Raw genomic sequence first — 20,768 nt, forward strand, 5'->3', positions numbered from 1 at the left:
CTTCTCTGTTTTCATTTGAAAAACTTTAAATGGCTTCATATATGAGCTGGTGCAAGTTGCACGTCTCGTTTATTTGAAAAGGAAATTCTTTCAAGAAGTTGTTTTTTTATGGCGACACCACTATACTACAAATTTTAGCTCCTATTTACTCGCGCTGAGCAAGTAATCAACAATTGAAAAACACCCGAAGGAATTCGGAGGCCTTTCAGTATACGCCATGTTCAGTTTAAAAGAACAGCGTACCACGATTCGTGAATTAGAACTGTAATGAAACTTCGTGAAAGATTTCAAAACTAGGCATCATCCGTTTTGCTTGTTCCGTTGTACAAGTTTTTAGACGCCAAGTTTTATAGGTCTTGAAGTTTTGAATACCATAACAAGGATTTAATAATAAAGACACCGTATTAGATGGCTCCGGAAGTCATGGCTATCTATGATTATGTAATGTACACTTGAATACACGCCTACAGGCCTGTAGCATTTTGTTTTCATTGAAACAAGACCGCTACGACTGGGATCGACCTCACGACCATCCTGTCTGCAGCCTAGTGCCGTGATCGCTAATCCACCGCAATGGACTCGGACAAAACAGCGTATAAAGGCTCGTTCTGGCAGTGTGTTTTTTTATCATTCATTACCCTGTTCAAAGAGGTGAATTGATAAATTCGCTGGTGTAAATGTATGTAGTTTGCTCTACATATAGTAAATTAGAGATCGTTGGCAGAGGCGTTCAGCCTGCAGTAGACCTAGGATAGGCGAAGAATTATTATGAAAATAATAATGACGACACTTTAAGGTGTTTCTTCTTTGAAAACTCAAGAATATGCTTTTGATGAAATAAGAATAATATATTGCCACTTGATACATTAAGATAGATTTTACCATAGCCAATTAGGCACAAGTATTGTTAATTACCACTAGTGGTTTGGTACACTGCACACACAGGAAAATAAATATCAGAAACCTGGCAAAAACAGCGGAAACAAGTAAGAAACGACTGTCCTTGTGCTTGTCGAGAGGCATGACTATACTTCTCACCGAAAACGTGCTGGGCAGAACCGCCACGAGATAGCTCATAAGACCTGGCATTGTGATGCAATTGAGGATGCCGTAGTGTTTGATGTTGCTCTTGTTGTACAGTTCGAGCAGTTCAGTGCGGGCCTCCTCCAAGGCAGTAGGCAGTAAGGCTGCCCCAGTTTTTTCGTTGATGCCGTACCTGGGCACAAAGAGGTTCCGCTTGAATTTCCACTTTATATGCATATGAAAACTTGCAAACTCTAAACCGACTTACTGTGGCTGATCACCATACAGAGTGCAGCTCATTGTGCTCCTGAAGCATAACTGCACTACTCAAAACGTCGCGCCTATTTACCAACTTTCGTACTTATGGCCGCCTATTGCGGAAAAGAAGGCCTAAGCCATTTCTCATGCATGAAAAGTTGGTGTGTGCCTGTATGTTTTTCTCTGTAAAGCTTGTGCGGTTGATTCCGGCATCGAATGAAATGTTCAAGGCACCGCTAGTTTTTATCGAATACTTTGCGTCGCACCAACTTTTGATTTTGATAACGAATAAAAAAAGGTAGCCTATATTGTGTCATTGTGACATATAACAGTCGTACGAGAGCCATGTTAAGGAATACTCAATGTTCCTCATACATACGCCTGAAAATACTAGAGGGGGAAAACCATTTTATCCTGCCCCTTTCTCCTCCGAAGGCTTTCGGTGCTCATCGGCGTTTTGCATTGCCTCTTGAATCGATGGCCCAGCAAGCTACCTGCACCTCGCCGGGCAGCTTCTCGCACTGCCTCCGTGATGAGCCTACTTTTGACCAAGGAACCACGTCAAGCACTAACATCATCGCATGACGCCATGGTACGTGACGAACTACATTTGGCGATATAATCTACAGGTGTTCTTGTCATATAGATCACCATGCGCGATTACGTCAGAACCGAAACACTTTAAAGAAAAATTATGTTTTGAATTACATGTCGATTGCGTTAAATCAGGCCAGTTGGTTTTCTATGATCAAAAAATATAACAGTGCAAAAAACGATGGACTATCAAACAGAAACAAGCGAGCGCAGACAAACAGCGTTATTATATGTCTGAGTGTACGTCCATATAGCTTTTTCTGCTGTCCTGCTTCTTTTTAATCATGAATACTTTGTCTTCATGCTGTCGATGGTACTTTGGGGGGGTTTAAAAAGTATTTTCCGAACGTCTTATGCTCACTTACCGCATGTCAAAGGAGATTCCACCAGTGTAGCCACCAGACGCTTCTATGGCGCGAGCGAAGTCCTGAAATGCCCCACTGCCATCCGAGGCGTACAGGCGTTTGTTCCTCGACATGACGTGCGTGAAGAAGACGTAAGAGCACACATGCAACTGAGGCAGCAGGATTTGTGCGCTGCCCACGCTGCTCACTGTGCACACGAGGGGCATCTTTGTCGCTGCACAAGATGGCAAAACAGGAGTCACTCACTTCTGCAGGCACCAATGTGTATATTATGCAATTTCGTTCACATTACACATTTTGGTCTTTCATTTCCGTTGAATGGCGAGTGCTTTTCTGGCAAACATGCGAGGGCGAGGCTTAGTTATGTGTAGAAATTTAGGGGATTCATTGTAGGAATAGCGTAAAAAAATTTTTTGCACGTGCTCTACGTGATTTCGGGTATTTCTTCATAAGTGCTTCTTTGTGAAACTAACGCTTCAATTGAATGTGAGTGGTTGCTCGAGTTGCTGTGTTTCATCAGCTTTGTGGTTTTGTTTGTTTTTCACGACTTGACGACAATACATTCATATGAATGAGCCCTGTTAACTACGTTCCTGCCGTTTTTTTTTTTAGGCGCTCCATGCCCGGTAAATCTTGTCAACAATATCTGGAGCAAATTTCTTGCACATTTTTGAAAGAAATACGTGCAGCAACAAAAGAACAGATTTCAGTGCAGAAATCACAAGTAAAAAGTCTATACCGCTGACATCTGTTCTATTCGTACATTCCACATAAGGTTACCACCTCAAATATTGTGACAACTGGCTTCCCTACACCTGGCCGACTAGCCTCCCTACATCTGTGTCTTCGTGTAGTATTCGCCCATGCATATTCATAGAAGCAAGCAAGCAAGCGTTTTATAGCCGATACCGTCAAGCGCACTGACGGCTTTGGGGAACATGGATATTAGTGCCCCTCTTTGGAAGATCAAGACTTGAACAGCATGCAACTTTAGCTTACTTCACCGGAAATGCCCTCACAGTTGACAAGATGCGCAGGCAATGAGACATCGCAATAGAAGAGAACTCACATGCTTTGACATGCATGAAAACGTTCTGGCTGATACCATCTAGTGCACTGACGGCTTTGGGGAACATGTATGTCCGTGCCCGTCTTTGGAAGCTCAAAGGCTTCTACTACGTGCAACTTTACCTCACATCAACGGAAATACCCTCAGGTTTACAAGATGCGTGGACCATCAGACATCACATTAAACAAGTACTAACATGGTTTGGAGCTATCCCAAGAAGGGCAGTTTTATTTCCATTGTGTGCAATATCAACACTCTCCTCCGCACAACTGAGAGGGACAACACGTATCAAACATTTACTCCAAAGGTTTCTCCTGTAAACATCTGAAACCATGCCCTATCTCAACGTACATTATCGCAAGTAAGGACAGTTCACTGCGCTTCAAAGTCTGCGCCCTGCATGACGCCCGAATCGCAGAAATTGCTGTCAGTGTCTCCGGATGGCAATTAACTCATCGTTGCTTAGGTGAATCACCTGTGACTGACAGCAACATGACAACTATTGCTGGTGTGTGGTGAATTGCAGTATTCTAATGACGTCAGACTTCTGTTAACATGTCAGTTCAAAGCCGCCGCATCCTTACCAAAATAGAAATCGATGGTTTAGATTAAGAGTAGTCAGAATATATTCAATGCATTGTTTTATTAAAGTTCTTTGTATGTATGTATGTATGTATGTATGTATGTATGTATGTATGTATGTATGAATGTATGTATGTATGTATGTATGTATGTATGTATGTATGTATGTGTGTATGCATGTACGTATGTATGCGTTGTAAGTGTAATGATACTCTTTCTAGAGTTCTCGGCACTCGGCTTTTCATTTAAAACAATGCACCAAAATTCGTGTTCCTACTTCTACAAGAACAATTCGGAAATTTCTATTAGTTGAAATGTGCAAATGTGCACCAAAACAAAATAATCGTGTGATTGAAAGTGGGGGCCAGATCACCTCTAAGCTCAACAATGAAGGCCTGTGCACCTCAAAAATGTGTCATGATAAAACAGCTCGTGAGAGTAAAAGTCTGCTGGTCCCAACATTTGACGTATCTCTAGCGAAAGCGGCTTGCCAACATGGCAGAGATATCTCAGCAACATCAACCTCCGTGAACACACAGACCCGTGTTTCAAGTAAACCTTTTCGTGTTAAAGGAAAGAAGGGGAAATTTTAGGAATCGTGTCTGTCAAACTCAACATTAGCAAGAACTAATAGACAATGGTTTAAATAAAGTATACGGAATGTTGCATCTAGTAAATGTAATCTAAACCGCAGAAATAAAAGCAGAAGGAAAACTTCCGTGCACTGGCAAGTAATTTGTAACACTCTGCCACCTGAGCTACAGCGGCAGGCATACCCCGTCCACATTATGAACCATATATATCCATTCAATCCTGAAAAATTCCAGCGCCGCTAGTAGCCACGACGGCGAGTGTAGAACACACTTTTTCAGCCAGTGGGCAACACGTAGCAAGTAATTATATCGCAAACTGGCAGCTGACCAATAATCTTTCTCTAATACCTGAAGGCGTGGAGTCTACCAGAATACAGATCAGCGTAATATAGTGGAGCATGTAACATGGAACTCCTTTTGAATTCTCAAATTCAAAGAATTGCTTTCTCTTCTCTTGACAAATGACGGAAGATGCTCATTATTCATGCGTCACAGCCGTTGGTTGAGCAATTGGCTGAATTAAACATGGCGCGCTCGGTCGTTACAGAGATCGCCGCGGGAGGCCGCGACTTGTTCACACACACGCCTGCCATCGCACTGAAAAGCCGCGTATTAAAAGAAAAAAAAAGGAAAAAGTGCTCATAGTCGTGAGGCGTGCGCGACACGCCTGATTTCTCCATGCCATCCCTCCCTGCTTAGCTTCCAGCGCTTTCATTGGGGCGAGAGAAGAGAGAATGCAATTGCAGCATGCGATAAATAGAACTCCGCTTGTTGGGGGTGGATTCGAAAACATTTTACAGCAGTGAATTCACGAGTGCCTGTAGCAAATCTATTCTATGGCTAGTTTAAGCAGTGTTGAGGGCTCCGTTAAAGGACCACTCACCCAGCGGGACAAATACAAAAAATAAGCAAGCGCAATATTCTCTCCTGATATTTATTATCCTTCTTGTGCACTTCTGTGACGCAGACAGCAGTTCCCGTGACGTTTATAACGTACATGCTCTCGATTGGTCCATATACATGAAATATAAAGTGTCATTTGTCTCCTGCACTATTTCGCCAAGCAGTCGTTCATCCGTTCTTCCTTGCCTCGCAAGAATATCGTGCGCGATGGATGAATCAATTAACACTTCATTTGGTTTGTTTAAAACTGCGCAAGCGGTGTCAACAGCACCTAGCCGAGATGCTTTAAAACCTGATAGGCTATAGCGCATATTGCTGACATTGTTCACTTGCTTTTAAGAAGTAAGGGGTGAGGAGGATGCATTGCTTGTGTGAACAATAGCGAAAGAAAGGAGAAAAGCACCTCCTCGTCTTTCACCGCGGTGTGGTGGAGGGCCCTCGAACATTATAGAAAGCAGGCTTGTCCATCGGGATTAAATTAAACGTTGTTCGTGGCGAACAGTTAAATACAGTGCAAACAAAATAGAGGAATATGAAATGCGAGAGATATGAGAATACTCACGAGAACATCTTCAATTTTTTTACACTGCACCTGAATTACGAATGAGAGGCAAGAGAGAGACAGCAAGCTCGGGAACAAGTGTGTACAGAAACTACAATGCGCATAACACCAGAGCCCATCATCTACCAGTGATTACGTAGTTCATTCGCCTCCAAATGATACAGGAGGATGCTTTGATATTTCTTCGGCGGTATAAGACAGAAAGACGCAAAAACATAGGTACATAAAAAGCGCCCTTTCACAGCTTGTTATGAAAAAGTTCTCGGGTCCCCACTTTTTTTTTTGCCTCTGCCCTTACAAAAGTTGATTTAGACAAACTATAGATTATTTAAATATATTTTAGACCATCTAAAGGATGTATCATTGTTTTTTCGAGGACGCGTGTATGCTCATTTGTATACTTGTCCCCACAGCGTCAGAAAACCCTGCTTGCTGTACAATGTCCGGACAGATACAAACCGATGATTGGAGGTGGAGTAGTAGTCGTAGGTTTATGGGTCGGTCCTCTGGGGGTAACACTGGTATGGTGACCAGGCTCCGATGTGCCTGGCTTTGTCACGATAGGTCCGGGTCTTATGGTCTTTCCGCCATGGGTCGGAGCATGCCCCGAGGTCGTCTTCCCGCCAGGCTTGTGACCTCCCCCAGAAGTCGTCTGCCCGCCAGGATTGTGGCCTCCTCCAGAAGTCGTCTTCGATGGATCTACCTTTGTAGAAGCACCACGGCTCTGCACGCCGTGAAGCTTTGAGTCATCTATATAGTTTCGAGTGCCAAAGTCCCCACATCTCGCGCTCGGTCAGAGAGACAGGAATGACTCGAAAATTCATCTACAGTGCCTCAAACACTGCTCGCGGATTGACGTATTTTGTGGTGCATACTGACGCATTTACTCGTACGCGCTTGCGCCGTGTGTGCAGAGCCCATCTATAGTACACCATGGACGCTCGAGGAAGCTACAGCTGAAACGAAACAGGAAATGCATGGTGCCAACTGGCACCAAACCTTGTAAGCACATATGCATGGCGTGTGTCCACGGTAAACAAAATTCATGCACACATTCCTGTGGCTGCCGTCTAAGGGGATCTGTATATGAAATTTTCCCCTTGCTTCAAGATGTCACACTGCGTCATCGCGTTTATCATGGTGCTTCCCTTTGTATTATTTGGCAGTTTATGATCGCATGTGCTTCTCATTACCTGGTGCCCTTTCGGCGATTTTTTCTTGTGATCAGTGTCCTCGACAGCGTTTGCTGAAACATGAGCGATGAACGCACTCGGCCTCGCAGAACAATCAGAAATCCTGAGCCGGCTTCCACTCGTCATCCTAGCGGGATGATAAAACTGTATAGTGTCGTGTTCTGTGTGTAAGCATCCTCCATCCAGCAAGAATGTGCTCGCTGGAGCCGATTTCGTCAAGTGCTACCTTGCCCGAGAAAGGTAGCCCTAGGTCTTCATTATCAATGGGACACGGACGTCTGACCGTACGGCGTCTTCCACAGTCAGTGTGGGGGCATGTGAGTGAGTTGAAGTGTGAGAGCGTTCTTCTATTTGGGTGACATTATGTTTTCATCAGCACTTGCCCCATTGTTAAGAATGTTTATACAGCGCCCGATTATGACGTGCTCGTAGGGCCCCGAGTTTTTTTTTGTTAGTTTGTTTGTTTTTTGGGGGATGCAGACATGCGCACTTTGAGCGCAGTGTTCATTATTGGCGCAAGGTGACATCATTGTAGATGCAGTAAAAAACGAGGCTTGGTTGTCACGCCCCAACCGTGGCTCTCTTTTTTTCCTCCTGCCAGGGGCAGCCTGCCTGTCGTTTCGAGTCGTTCTGTTTGCTCCTGCCCATAATGTTAAAAAAACGGCAGAATTTCACACGACTACAACGATTAGCTGAGTGATAGTTGCATTTTTATGCCATTATCATTGGCAGAAAACAATGCAACTGCCATTCAGTTACTGCGTTAATTTCGCCGCGATGACCCTAACGGTGATTAGACAGGAATAATTTCAAACTGAGAAGACGCGCCATTGATGTCGACGACACCGCAATCATGAAACCAATTTTCTAGAGAATCATCAGCGTTGGGAAAAGTAGCGAAGAGCTTAAACAAGCTTGCTAACAAGGAGCGTTACCTATTAATCCTTATATTGCCAATTGTATCATGTTTGATACATTAAATAAAATACCTCAATAAAGCTACTAAAAGCTACCATAGGTGTCACAATAAGCAGCTATTGCAAATTTCACGTGTTATGAAAAAAGGTACAGTCACTTACATATAATACAGTAGCAACTATTTCAATTTATGCTAATTATATTTATGCCTCAAACGAAATTCCACTCATATTTTTTCTAAAATGCACTGCACAAGAAGAATGAAAACGTTCAGCGTTTGCTCGCAATTTTCCTGAAGGTAAAATTGATCATGGGTATTACAGGGTTAAAAGCGTCTGCTTATCAAGGCGACATGCGCTAGTGGGGAGCTCGCGCTCCCACACCAACGTTGCTGAGTTGAAGCGTGGCAGATTGGGCTACTTGTTATGACTTGACGATAGTTATAGCACGAGAACAGAACGACAACAAAGAGACAAGAGGGACGCGAGTACTCGTGTCTTTTTTGTCTCTTTGTTGTCGTTCTGTTCTCGCGCAATAAACCGATTGATGGATGGATTGATGTGGCTGTACCCTTTACATGTGAGGGGAATGAAGAGGGAAAGAAGAAGAGTACAGAGTAAAGCTCAACATAAAAACAAGCAGAAAAAAATAGAAATAATTAAAAGAGAGGAAGATAGATAATCGACACACGAGATGGAGAAAGGAGAGAGAAATATGTAGAGCAGAGAGGGCACGAAAGACAGAAAGCCAACAAAAACAAAGACAGGTAAACCAAGTGACAAAAACAAAAATAGATACAACAGAAATAAGTACAAATAAACAAGCAAAAAATAAAAAAAACGGAGATAAATCAAAAAAGAAGAAAATATAAACAATGAGGCCACTCGGCTATACGCTTTCTTCATTGTTAGCACCACTAGTTTTTTACGAGCTAAGCTTGCGACCAACGCAAGGGTGACTGTTACTCACAGGAGGGGTTTTTCCGCCGCCAGATGGATCTACAACGTAGTGAGACTTGTCATCGTTCCCTCCCCCGTTATCGTCGGTCGTTTCTTAAGCAAAGAATAAAGAGAAAAGGGAGTTATACAGTCGTCATACAAATTCCTAGTGTCTTCAATGAAACGAAAATCTAGAGAAAAATGACTCACCCACGCGAAGTATAAAACGTTGAAACGAAAAGAAAAATGAACCTACCTGTTCGAAGGAAATCGTGAGGAAATGCGAATGCATTTCTTGCACCGAGAGAATGTAGCATTAGCGTCATTATCTTCACCGACTTCTGCCATCGTCTTGAGAGAGACCCAGCCAGCCATCCGTCGAGAGAGAGGAAATAGTGGGCGGGAAAGTTGGGCGCCAGCATTCTCGGCTCGGCGTTGGTGTTTCTGAGTGGCGTGTTCGCGCGTTTCCGGATGTTCTTGAGAGGCACCCAGCCAGCGAACAGTATAGAGTAAGGCGCCACCGCACGGGAGAGTGGGGCGCAGGCAAGTGAGAGAGCGAACCACGAGAGAAGGAGCGGCAAAGCACTGCACCTACGCCCTTATACACTCTCTTGCATCACATTGTTCGGTTTCTAGGGGCGAAGATAAGTGCACACGTCCGCAGTTGTTGCTATGGGAAAACGATGAGAGCGGAGAGCTAACACCTTCCGGCGCACGGACACCGCAAACGCCTGGCATAGCCCAACTTAAATATGTACTCGCATTTATAAGGGCGCAAGACGGGAACGGAATGGGTACACACTCTAGCGCTAGCAGCTGATTATTTGACGCACTTCATGAAGCATACAGCATATACACGTAAATAAAAAAACTTCAACAATTTCTTGCTATTTTCATCCATTTATTGCGAACGCTTACTTATCTAACTACAGATCGAGAAACTAGTTTTCTTTCTCGGTCAGTGGTAGTGGCTTCTTCCTGTTTTTCTATGTTTACCGCTTTCTCGCCTAATCTATACCACTTAAGAAGTCGGGCAAGTCGAGACGACAGAAGCGCGGCAGCTGACCACCTCAGCGACTAAAGGAATAGCCCCACTCTTGCTCTCTGCAACATTCTCTGCAGGTGGTAACAACAGCCGTCCGTCCCATGACGCAAGTCTGTAGAACATGCTCAATGGAGCAGGCTTGCGTGCATCGGCCTTTAAGGAGGAAGTGCTGTTCTAAAGTTGCAACCGATTATAGTGATCATGTCTGATGAGAGGCTCCGCACTATCATACCTTCGAGGCGTGTAACGCAGCTACAAGCACAGCATTGTAACCCTAAAGGATCTGTTGGGCGTTCTAATAGTGCTCTTGAGACTTTTCTTTAAGCACCTGCCAGTCTGTCCGATATGCGTTCGACCTCAAGACAAGTTATAGAACAGACCACATTGCGCGTGCATTGTGTAAAACGTCTGTAGGGCAGCGTGAATGAAGCCCCACAGACGGTAGACGCAGTCCCTAGCCCATTATTTGTTTTTCCTATTTACTCAGCCACTTATTAGATCCTGAAGACACTCAGATGCAGAAAACGTGACCGACATGTCGGCTCTGCTGCCTATCTTCAGCAGGTAGTGGGATATAGGATGCAAGCAAGGTACGACTGCTGCATTGTTCGGTTCTTCTGCAGTCGCCGTCACACAGCCGAACTATAAAATGCACTATAGTCATACCCTACTACCACCGTATCTCCCAACATGAGTTTATAAAGATTAGTATACCACGCGTATCTTAAGATACGCGACCGACTATAACTGCTCGGTCATGGTGCGCATTGTCTGCCGATAGCGCGTGTTCTCCGTCCACCCTTTGCCGTTTTTTTTTCCAAGGACAAATTACTTCACAGAAGCTCCCAGCGTGTTTCATATCTGCTTGAACAGTATTCGCAGCCATCCTGTCGTGTGTTTTTACTCACGCATAGAAAATACGACGTGCGAGGCCATGTTATCAATCCGGTTTTTATACAAAACACTACAGCGATGGCGGGAATGCGCCTGTTGTTTCGATATAATATTTTTCCAATTAGAAACGTAGTGGCAAACAATCAAGCGCTACATTTGTAAGGTCTCTTAAGGGTGCCCCCCACTAGAAACAGCTGGAAATATTTAAATGCAAGGTTGAAAACACGACCTACTGCAAATGTAGCCAGAAAATCTCTCCTCGCGAATCTGTCAAACAAAACTAGTCTCGGGAGCATCGTGTTGAGCCTGAAAATAACAATCGGCACCACTTCGTAAATAAGACAACGGCTTGCTCACCAGTTGAGCTGTCGGAAGAGGACAGAAGCACCATCCCGAGGAGTAGGATGAGAAGCAAAACACAGCAAACGGCGAACCAAAATCGCCGATGGTCTCTGTGCGAAATAGAATGGCATAATCCGATGTGCTTGGTAATAGTGGGGGAAATGTAGTCTATAATTTAACTACATGCTTCCAAATTCAGTATTTTTCAATGGAGGAACATTTTTTAGATTAGTGTAAGGAAAATTGACCTAAAGCCATGTCCACAGAATAATACATGTTTTTCGTGCTGAAACTGTACAAGCACACTTCGTGCGCTATGAGTGCAAGCAACGTTACCTTCACTAGAAAGACTTACAATGACCCGAAGTGGTGGTTTCGAGTGATACTCATAACAATTTTCATACAAACAAAGATGATGTCGCTTTTCAATCCGTGCGTACTGTACCAGCACATCATCATGATAATTTCACAGGTTGACACTTCTCTTATAAAATTTATTGATCAACTTCTGTACCATCACCCCACTCCCACGTGGTAGCATTGGAAAACAACTTTATACCCCTCCCCGGTTCTTCAAATAAAAAAACCTGCTTAATGGCGCAAAACCAAAATTAAGAGAGGGGGCTACACTTACCTTTGGGCTGTAAAAGAGTAGAAGTTGCAGTGAATGACAATCTATAGACACAGCCGAACACCAATATGGGTATCGTAACGGTGTGATCTCTCTTTTCGGGACAGCCTACAGTTCGTAAAAGCCGTAGCATATTAGCAATAAACCACAGATTTGTGCAGTGTGTAGATGATGAATTTATAAACTTCGGAGTCAATCAACATTTTGGAATGTTATATCGACTAGTAGCACGCATCAAACAAAGCAAAAACGTGGAATCTGACATGTTTTCAAAACCAACATCAATAAACGCTTAGAAAAGGGGCCCTGCAGCAGTTTTTTAAGTAGCCATAGAATTCATCCAATAAAGGAGCCTATTGCCTCCCAGAGTGAGTGCCCCAAATTTTTTTAGATTTCGTCCAGTACGAGCGGAGTTACAAATATTTTTCACACGCTGCAGTTACATTCCCTCCTCTCTCGTCCCGAAGAGAGCACTGGGAGATTATCAGGAAAAGATGGAACTGGGGAAGAGTGTATCTCGCGCGCCTCTTGACATTGAGCACTTTTTCTGTCTGTTTTGTATCTTTAAACTCACGGCTTTTCAGTGTGATCACGCGGGCACGCGCTGACAGGCCATGACTTCTCGCAGCGGCCCCAGTAACTCCTGTGCGCGTCATGCTCAAGCCAACCAATTGCGGAAAAGGGGCTTGTGACGCAGCTATTTTGAAGCCTGAAGCGCCTTTTCTCGAGAGAAGAAAAAGCATTTTCTTAGCTTTCTTTGAGAACTTATCGCAAGTCCAGGCCACATACTGCGCAATATCATTTGGCTCGCGTGTTCTCGGGAGCCTCAACTGCCGATTGGTGGCGCTTTTTGACCATGCCTAGAATGTGTGGCAGGACCTCTTCACTTTAGTCTTAAAAAGTGGCTTCTCCACCACAGCGCGTATTTCAGAGGTAGTGCTGTTCGATTCTTTATTTTCTGCAAACTGTATAGGCAGGTTCTCAAGAAAGACACAATTACTCCATTGATGCAGACTGGAATTGACAGCACAGGTTTCAGAGACTCCAAGCACAAACAAAAGCTACGGGAATAACCTATAGTCTCATAAATCTACAAGAGATAAAACTACAAGGCTGAAGTGTGAACGCGGACTGCCGGCACGACTAAAGAAATAGCACCGCTAATCGGCTGAACATGGAAGAATTACAGCCAGTCTGGTTCATGAATGCGTTCTCATTCATCATCATCATCATCATCATCATCATCATCAGCCAGGCTACGCCCACTGCAGAACAAAGGCTTCTCTTGCATTCCACCAATCCACTCGGTCCTGTGATTGCTGCTACAACTTTATACCCGCAAACTTCCTAGTCTCATCTGTCCACCTAACTGTGTCGCCCGCTCACACGCTTGCATTCTCTTGGAATCCAGTCTATAATGCTCAATGACCAGCGGTTATCTTGCCTTCACGCTACCTGCGCTGCTCATGAACATTTTTTTTTGTTAATTCCGACTATCATGTCATTAACACCCGTTTGTTACATTATACGCACTGCTCTCTTCTTGTCCCTTAATGTTACACCTACCATGTTCTTTTCCACTGCTCACTGCATCGCCGTCAATTTATGGTTCATGCAGGCCTAAATTAACCAATATTTGAGAAATAAATGACGCTCCCTCATAAAGTTGTATCGAACTGCAAGCATTGTCGGGGTGTGCAAAGGCACTGCCTGTTCGCTGAGTATTTTAGGCTGTCAGGGTGTCATGTGGCCAAGCTGCAACCACTGCCGCTCTTCGTAACACCTTCGCAGCGCCTTGATCACGCACTCGATTGCGTTAGCTTTTTTAGTGATTTGGGCGCCAAGCGTTTTTTTTTTTTTTTTGGTGTGACAGCTGGCTTTGCCCATATGAGCGTGTCGATGGTCGCGATTCACTGGCACGCTTATCCGGCCACGCCTTGATATTGCGCCTGACCATGTGGCCACGAACTTCTGAACTTCAATCGATGAAGACTCCGCGAAGAAGTAAATGAGGCTGTTCCTATCATAGGTGGTCTAGTTAATTTCCTGCAAGGCAGACCCCGACCACATGATAACGATTCAGAGAGCCAGATCTTGTTTCACTTCGAATTATCTGCGCAGCGGCAAATTGGAGACGGAAGGCAAAAAACCACACAGCGTTGTCCTTGTGTGCTCCCTTTTTCCTATCCCCTATTTCATCCTGTACCAATGAATTAAAAAACACCTATAACGCGACCTATCTCTGAGGCAATCATTATTGTTGCCAGTTGTGACAGTAGCCCAATCGACTACAGAGCGCCAACGGGTGTGGCAGCGCAGAAGGTATAACCCACTTTTTTTGTTGTATCGAAGCTCAGGTGACGCCTGTACTGTTTTGCGACCAGCACTTATAAAAGACGACGGAAAATAGGACGATGCAAGGAAAACTATAGCATGTAACTGGCAAGAATGTGTTTTATTAGGGTCGTTGTTATGATTTTCAGTCGAGGTAAGAGGTGCGGAGTTATTTATAGTTATGTTCATGTATACATCAACAACACTTACGATAGGGAAGTATTGCGTAATCCGGTAATATGATATCATATGATATTTTAGATGTATGAACCTACCGGCTCCTTGCTTATCTGTCGTACTCGTGTCTGTGAAAACGAAAAAAAAAGCGTCGTTAGTACCGGCTCACTGCGACTACCTTTTGCTGCATACTAGGTTATACGATCCAGTTGCCGTCTGCTTGGATAATAGTTTTCGTTTCGCATTTAAATTTTGTTGATGTACTTTTGAAAAACTCTAAAAGTCTCTGATACACCAAGAGTTAAGCAGTCGACATCGTAGTAAATAAAAAAACGAACAGCGAGTGAGGAATCAACCATGAGACAGAACGTTGCTAAACATGCCACAGCAAAGCATATGCCCCACATTAATTTTGCTGCTTTACAATGGTTAACGTCAACATATGCTTTCACTGTCCCTAGCTCCAACCATACGGTCTTGATAACAGTTCAGGAAAACCGAAAATTGTATTTGCTCATATTACCCAGCTCATAAAGTACTCCCCCAATATTCATTGTAATTATGCACTCCTATTTTTTGAGTCAACTCCAAAGCAAAAGCATCAACAAACATTTCCGATCAACCGGTCATAATTTTGAATGGTATTGAGTAGTGGCAATCTTTTATTTCATTTTCCCGCACAATGTGCTTACGCGTATAGCTCTGTACATAGAGAAAGGTTGACAGCTCTGAAAAAAACTTCATTGTGATTTAGCTATATCGCCCAACGTGAGTGTGTCTGTTTGCTTCTGCTGATTTTTTTTTCTCAACGCAGTGCAGTAGATCATTGCAGTAGTTTTCTGTGAGCACCTTTCAAGAGTCCATTTTTTGTTAGATAAAAGTTTACTGAAAATCCAATCGCCAATGGCGCCAAGAAATGTATCGGGGACGTTATATAGTACTCTAAATGTATTGCAGTATTAAATGTGTACATGTCAAGAAATTAAACTGGATGAAAATCAACTTTGCACCTACAGGTATCCAACGTGCAACTTTCTGATAATGCGGTCGGGTTGACAGGCGGGCTAGTTGGTACAAATTCATAATGAATCAATTAGAAGCACAAACCAACGGGACACAAAAGAAGAGACAAACAAGCGCAGACTGAAACTCAATTTATTCAGAGAAGAAATTATACACCAGAAAGATGAGACAGGGAAACAACTGGGGAGATGGTTCCACCATGATCAGGTGTCGTCCAGAAACGATATTTCACAATCTATCAGTTATATAGACGGTGAACTGACACAACTATCAATATCTTTTTAATTAAAAAGGCTTCCGCAATCTTTCTAGTTTGCATGTCATGATGGCTGCATAAGACAGATGTGCGCGAAAATTCAGGTACGCAGCCACACTTTTTGCAATGGGCGGACAAATGTAAACCCGGGGCTGATTTCAGCGCCTTGTAGAGTTCTCGCGAGCGAATATTCTAGCAGCGCCTAGTCTGCCCAATGTATAAGCTGCCGCTAGACAGTGGAATACAATAAACGACATTAGATCGATAATTGATGAAGGAATCGACATGCTTGACACCACAACCTTAATTCTCAATTCCGCTGTAACGAAATAATGTTTTTACAAAATGGCCCGTGTATTTTCTAATCAAATAACTAGGTTGCGACAGGCAGGCTTCCCGTCCAATGTCCTCATTTTCGCAGCTCAGAAGGTACTGCGTATGAAGAAAGGGAAGGGATGCCCCTTAAAGGAGGCAGATGAACGACATAAGTTTGCGGTAGTCCCATATGTGCACGAGTTTACGCATAAGATAAAATTTGTGCGAAAAAATTCAACCTCGACGTTGTGTTTTCCGCACGTGGAAAACTGCAGCAAATGTGCTCTAGAATTGAATTACAAAGCAGAATGAAGGCAGGTCTTGTGAAAAAGGTTGTGGTGTCAAGCATGTCAATTACTTCACCAATTGTCGATCTAATGTCGTTTATTGTATTCCACTGTCTTGCGGCAGTTATACGTAGCACAAGTAATCATGTACATGTAATCACGAGCTAGTGCTTTTTTTGGCCGTAAAGGTTAGTGTGGAATAATCTCTTTTGTCAGTTGGCGTTACGTAGCATGCGGTCTTTTCTACAAGGTGGGAGCTCAGCATCAAGCTCTAAAAGATTGCAGGATCGATCCCTACCAGTGGACGGTCGCACTTTCGTCCGCTTCTCTTTCTTCACATTTATTTCAAGATCACCATTATACACTTCAAAGACTAATAACGTGCCGATCGCTTCCTTGGCTTTGATTTCTATTCGTTTCATTAGACTTTCACAGCACAGCCGTTCCAGTTGAATTAACATTGAGGCTCACATGTGATGATAAATAAGTGATATTCAGTCGGTGCGTGCATGGTTAGAACTCAAGATATTTTTGACGCCAGATTTCGACTTCGACAGTGTATAGTGCAGAAAACCTTTATGTCACATTCACCAAATGTGCCAACTTGGTGTGCCATATTACATAGATGGGCAGTCAATTATTCCCAATGAAGATATCTGCTTAAGCACAATACCGTGTGTGTTGAGCACAGTTTCTATTATTGTGCAACTGTCGCCTAATGCCATGAGTTCAACGAATGAATAACAATAGCAAATCTCTATAACCCTTTGCGACACAGCACTTTTCTTTAGGTGTGTGACTTAATTTTGCCATTTCTGTGTGCTGTTTCCAAGGGATAGACCACGAACAGAGCTAATGGTCAATAAAGCGTTGTGGTCACCCATACTTCATTTATATCACTTACGGGTGACATATGGGGGATATATCAATATCAATTATGGGTGACTTATGGGTGACTCAAGTTATGTGTGAATAATGGCTTCAATTAAGGCCGTACCACGTCCAATGAGTTGTTCGAGGTGGAGTGCTTCGGTAGAAATTTGCAAACACTTTTTAACCTTTTCAGAAATGCTCACTTCCAGCTGATATTTGTCGCATGTAACTGGAGCGGGTCCTTGAATTCGGTTAAATGAAGAAATACATCACAAATGAGTCTGAATTAACGAGATAATTATGTACATTTTCTATTTTAATTATGAACTTTAAAATTTCCGGCAATGTTTTCGAACAGTCCCACTCACATAAAACTTTTTCTCTAGAACTTTAGTGTCGAATTTCGTATATTCGGCACATTCTTGGGGTACAATGATGTCTGTCGCACAAGGATACGGTCATTTCTTGTCCAGTTTGTGAATACTGTGTATTAGCGCTGTTATTACATAAACAGTACCACACACTGAAATATAATGGCGCAGTTTGCAGCTAATCGAATGTATATTTCTCCATTTTAATCTGACTTCAGCCGTATGATGCGCTAGTTTTATGCAATGTGCATCTTAAACGTCCACATATCTGACAAACGTGGCTGACTGTAATATTCAAATAGATACTATTCCACTAATTTCAGTTTAAAATATGAGTGTGATAAGTCCGTGTATTTCTTGTCCCTGTCTACGTATCACGCTCGCATGAGAAACAAAAATGAATCATCAACTCGCCCAATCAACCATATTGACATACTTGCCACCAAGTTAAGTTTTCTGTTTTCAATTACTACGACAACGTAGTTTAACCGTGATCTTTGAAGGGTGATCAAACTGCGCGGCATATTTAGCGACGCGAATCAAAGCGCCCCAGTTGATTGATTGATTGATTTATTGGTAAGTGGGGTTTATCCTCCCCGAACTCCCATATGACTATGAGAGACGCCGTAAAGGAGGACTCCGGAAATTTCGACCACCTGGGGTTCTTTGAAGTGCACCCAAAGCTGAGCACACGGGCCTATAGCATTTTCGCCTCCATAAAAAAAAATTGCCCGCAGCTTCCCTCGGGGGAACACTGAGGAGGATGCGGAGCATATAATTGGTTAACGGGGTGTTAAAGTGCGACTTACTTGGGTCGATGGCTAAATTGGTTAACGTGGTTGTGAAATGGGGTGTTAAATTGCGACTTACTTGGGTCGATGGCTAAATTGGTTAACGGGGTTGTAGGAGGGGGTGTTAAATGAGTGAACACGTACACACGTATGCGAAAGGGCGGTGCTGGTCGAAGGGACGTCGATCATTGTGTTTGTGGATTCGTTGAAATTCATTTCACCGCGACCTTGGACGTCGACGCGCCGTACAAACCAACCGACGAGCGGCAACTGAGCGAGCGAGCGCCGACCTTGAGTATATATACAGCGCGACGGCGCATGCACTGTCAGCTGTTGAATGTTCTCGAAGCGCGACGCCACATGCGCGTCCACTGGAGAATTAGGAGAATTGTAGATGTCGAACGCGGTGTGTAGAGGAGGAAGGGTGCACAGATGGTGGAGGAGTGAAGCGCGCGCGGTGTGTAGAGGAGGAAGGGATGCACAGATGGTGGAAGAGTGGGCGACGGCGCGACGGCGCATGCGCGCGCGTCAGCTGTAGAATGTTCGAGAAGCGGTGCGGACGGCGCGGACGGCGCACTACAAGGCGCGAGTATAAGATGCTTCCGCATCTAAAAATGCAGCCGCCGCAGGTGGAATTCGATCCCGCCACCTTCGGGTCACCATTCGAGTACTTTAGCCACTAGACCACCACGGCGGGGGGCACACCAGTGCTCAGCTGAATTGGTAGAACATTTCAGTGAATACACGTGAACCATGAGCCTACAGCTTACGATTGCCATAAGAATGGAAGCATTTCCTTATAGCTTGAATTCATTTCTACATTGTGTATTCAATGAAAAAAAACGTCTGCCAGTTGAAAAACATGTCTATTTTGCTGTCGTACTTAACGATACGCAATTTTGCGACTGTGAGAGTAAATTGTTGAAGCCTCAAACAGTTTCATTTTGATAAACAACTTAACCCATAAGACTCGGCGTCAAATGTGCAAAAACAATGCCGCTGTGGTTTTTTATGTATTTCACTTGCAATTTCGGCTGTACCTGGCACACCCACCCTGGCACTGTGACTAAAGGCTGTTCACGCTTGAGTTCGCATCGAGATGAAGTTTGAGTTCCGTTTTTGCCACTTTCCTCTGCTCGTCTACCGCTTAGTACGCAACCCAGTCAGTTACGCCCCCTGTATGTGCATCTGGGAGCTGTAGTGGGACGCGGGCGCAGACGCTCATCTGTCGTCAGGCCCTAGCTAGAGCAGCTCCACTGTTAAAAGAATTGTTTTAGCCTGATGACCTTTTTTACCACAGGTGTACTGTATCCTAAGCTGGTGTACTGCAGTCGGCGTAAACCTTCTACTTCAAATTTACAGCACTTTCGTTTGATCATGAACTTTTAGCTGAGTGATCTGCATAACTTACCAATGTGCAATGAATAATTCTTCCTTGTAGGCCCAATAAACACTTCAGGTTGCTACTGCAGCTACGGCTGAAGTATGGGCACAGCCTCCGTGGTTCAAACAATGTCTTTTTTTTAAACAGCATATTCTGATATTTTTTTATTTTCCTGCAACATCACCTAAACCAAAACCATGATGTCGGTGACATTGTGAGATTTTATGTTCGATTCCTGCACGTGGTAGTGTTGTAAGAAGAAGACGATGTGCGCCCGACATACCTGACATGCCTGACATCTCAGATGATTCTACCGAAGACATGGAGGACATTTCCGACTGGTCAGCCATTCCTGGAAAAAAGAGGAAGATATCGTGACATGGTTACATAGACTAGACTGAGATTTGTCTCGGACCTTCACCCAAAAGCGCAACAAAGGTACCGTTGAAAAGTGAGTGGTATGGCGACTCACGGGACGATCTCCACAGCCAAATTGGTTTGCTGCCTCGGCCATGCATTCCTCATCATTGTATAGCAGTTAGTGAAACAGTGAAGGCGGAAGAACGCTTTTTTTTCTCTATTGCTTTAATATTATTTGGGCATACCTCGCAATAAGTCTGTAAGCCATCTATTACAGACATTTCTTGAGTGAAAGCTGAATGCGGGACTTGTTTATGACGGCGCTTTGCTACGACAACCGATCGCTCTTCGTACATTATGTTCGGTATGACGGCCATTCACGTTACTGTGACTCAGAGTTTAGAAAGAGGTGATAATTTTCACATGTGACGGAGACACTGCCCAAAGGCAAACGCGTGGTGACGTAGGTAATACTGATTTCTTTAAGAGTGTTATTGTGACGTAACACGAGTGGTATACTTTCATTCTACATCGCGAACACACAAATAGTCGGCAACACACACAAGTACTAACCCACAACTGCGTTTATAGGCGAAATGAGACAACTATCTTCGATAGCAAGCCGAACCTATTTGTTGTGCTTACACACTTGGAGTGGTATCTTGCCTACTCCTTTTTTCGCTTGAT

General features: G+C 43.8%; 1 protein-coding gene across 2 annotated transcripts; it reads right to left on the reverse strand.

The window, feature by feature from the left end:
* Positions 1-174: 174 nt before the first annotated feature.
* LOC142765455 (uncharacterized) lies at positions 175-20,156 on the reverse strand. Of its 2 annotated transcripts, XM_075866490.1 has the most exons (6): positions 20,005-20,156; positions 11,295-14,549; positions 9,030-9,112; positions 6,409-6,673; positions 2,241-2,454; positions 175-1,216 (listed from the first exon to the last, which is right to left on the reverse strand). In XM_075866490.1, exons 2-6 carry the CDS (start codon positions 11,326-11,328, stop codon positions 892-894), a joined length of 921 nt encoding a protein of 306 aa, XP_075722605.1. In that variant the 5' UTR covers positions 11,329-14,549; positions 20,005-20,156; the 3' UTR covers positions 175-891. The 2 variants fall into 2 exon arrangements, with proteins under 2 accessions (XP_075722605.1, XP_075722606.1); XM_075866491.1 differs by lacking the exon at positions 20,005-20,156 and having other exon boundaries at positions 11,295-18,495.
* Between the last annotated feature and the right edge of the window lie 612 nt (positions 20,157-20,768).

The sequence above is a fragment of the Rhipicephalus microplus genome, chromosome 6, assembly GCF_043290135.1.
Source record: "Rhipicephalus microplus isolate Deutch F79 chromosome 6, USDA_Rmic, whole genome shotgun sequence".
Lineage (NCBI taxonomy): Eukaryota > Metazoa > Arthropoda > Arachnida > Ixodida > Ixodidae > Rhipicephalus > Rhipicephalus microplus.

Excerpts from the sequence above, each read along its gene's own strand:
- LOC142765455 (XM_075866490.1), bottom strand. The coding sequence starts at position 11,328 with ATGGTGCTTCTGTCCTCTTCCGACAGCTCAACTG. Across the intron at positions 6,674-9,029 it reads GCGGCGGAAAAACCCCTCCT|AGCCGTGGTGCTTCTACAAA; the intron begins GTGAGTAACAGT and ends CACGGCGTGCAG. Across the intron at positions 1,217-2,240 it reads GGAATCTCCTTTGACATGCG|GTACGGCATCAACGAAAAAA; the intron begins GTAAGTGAGCAT and ends CTTTGTGCCCAG.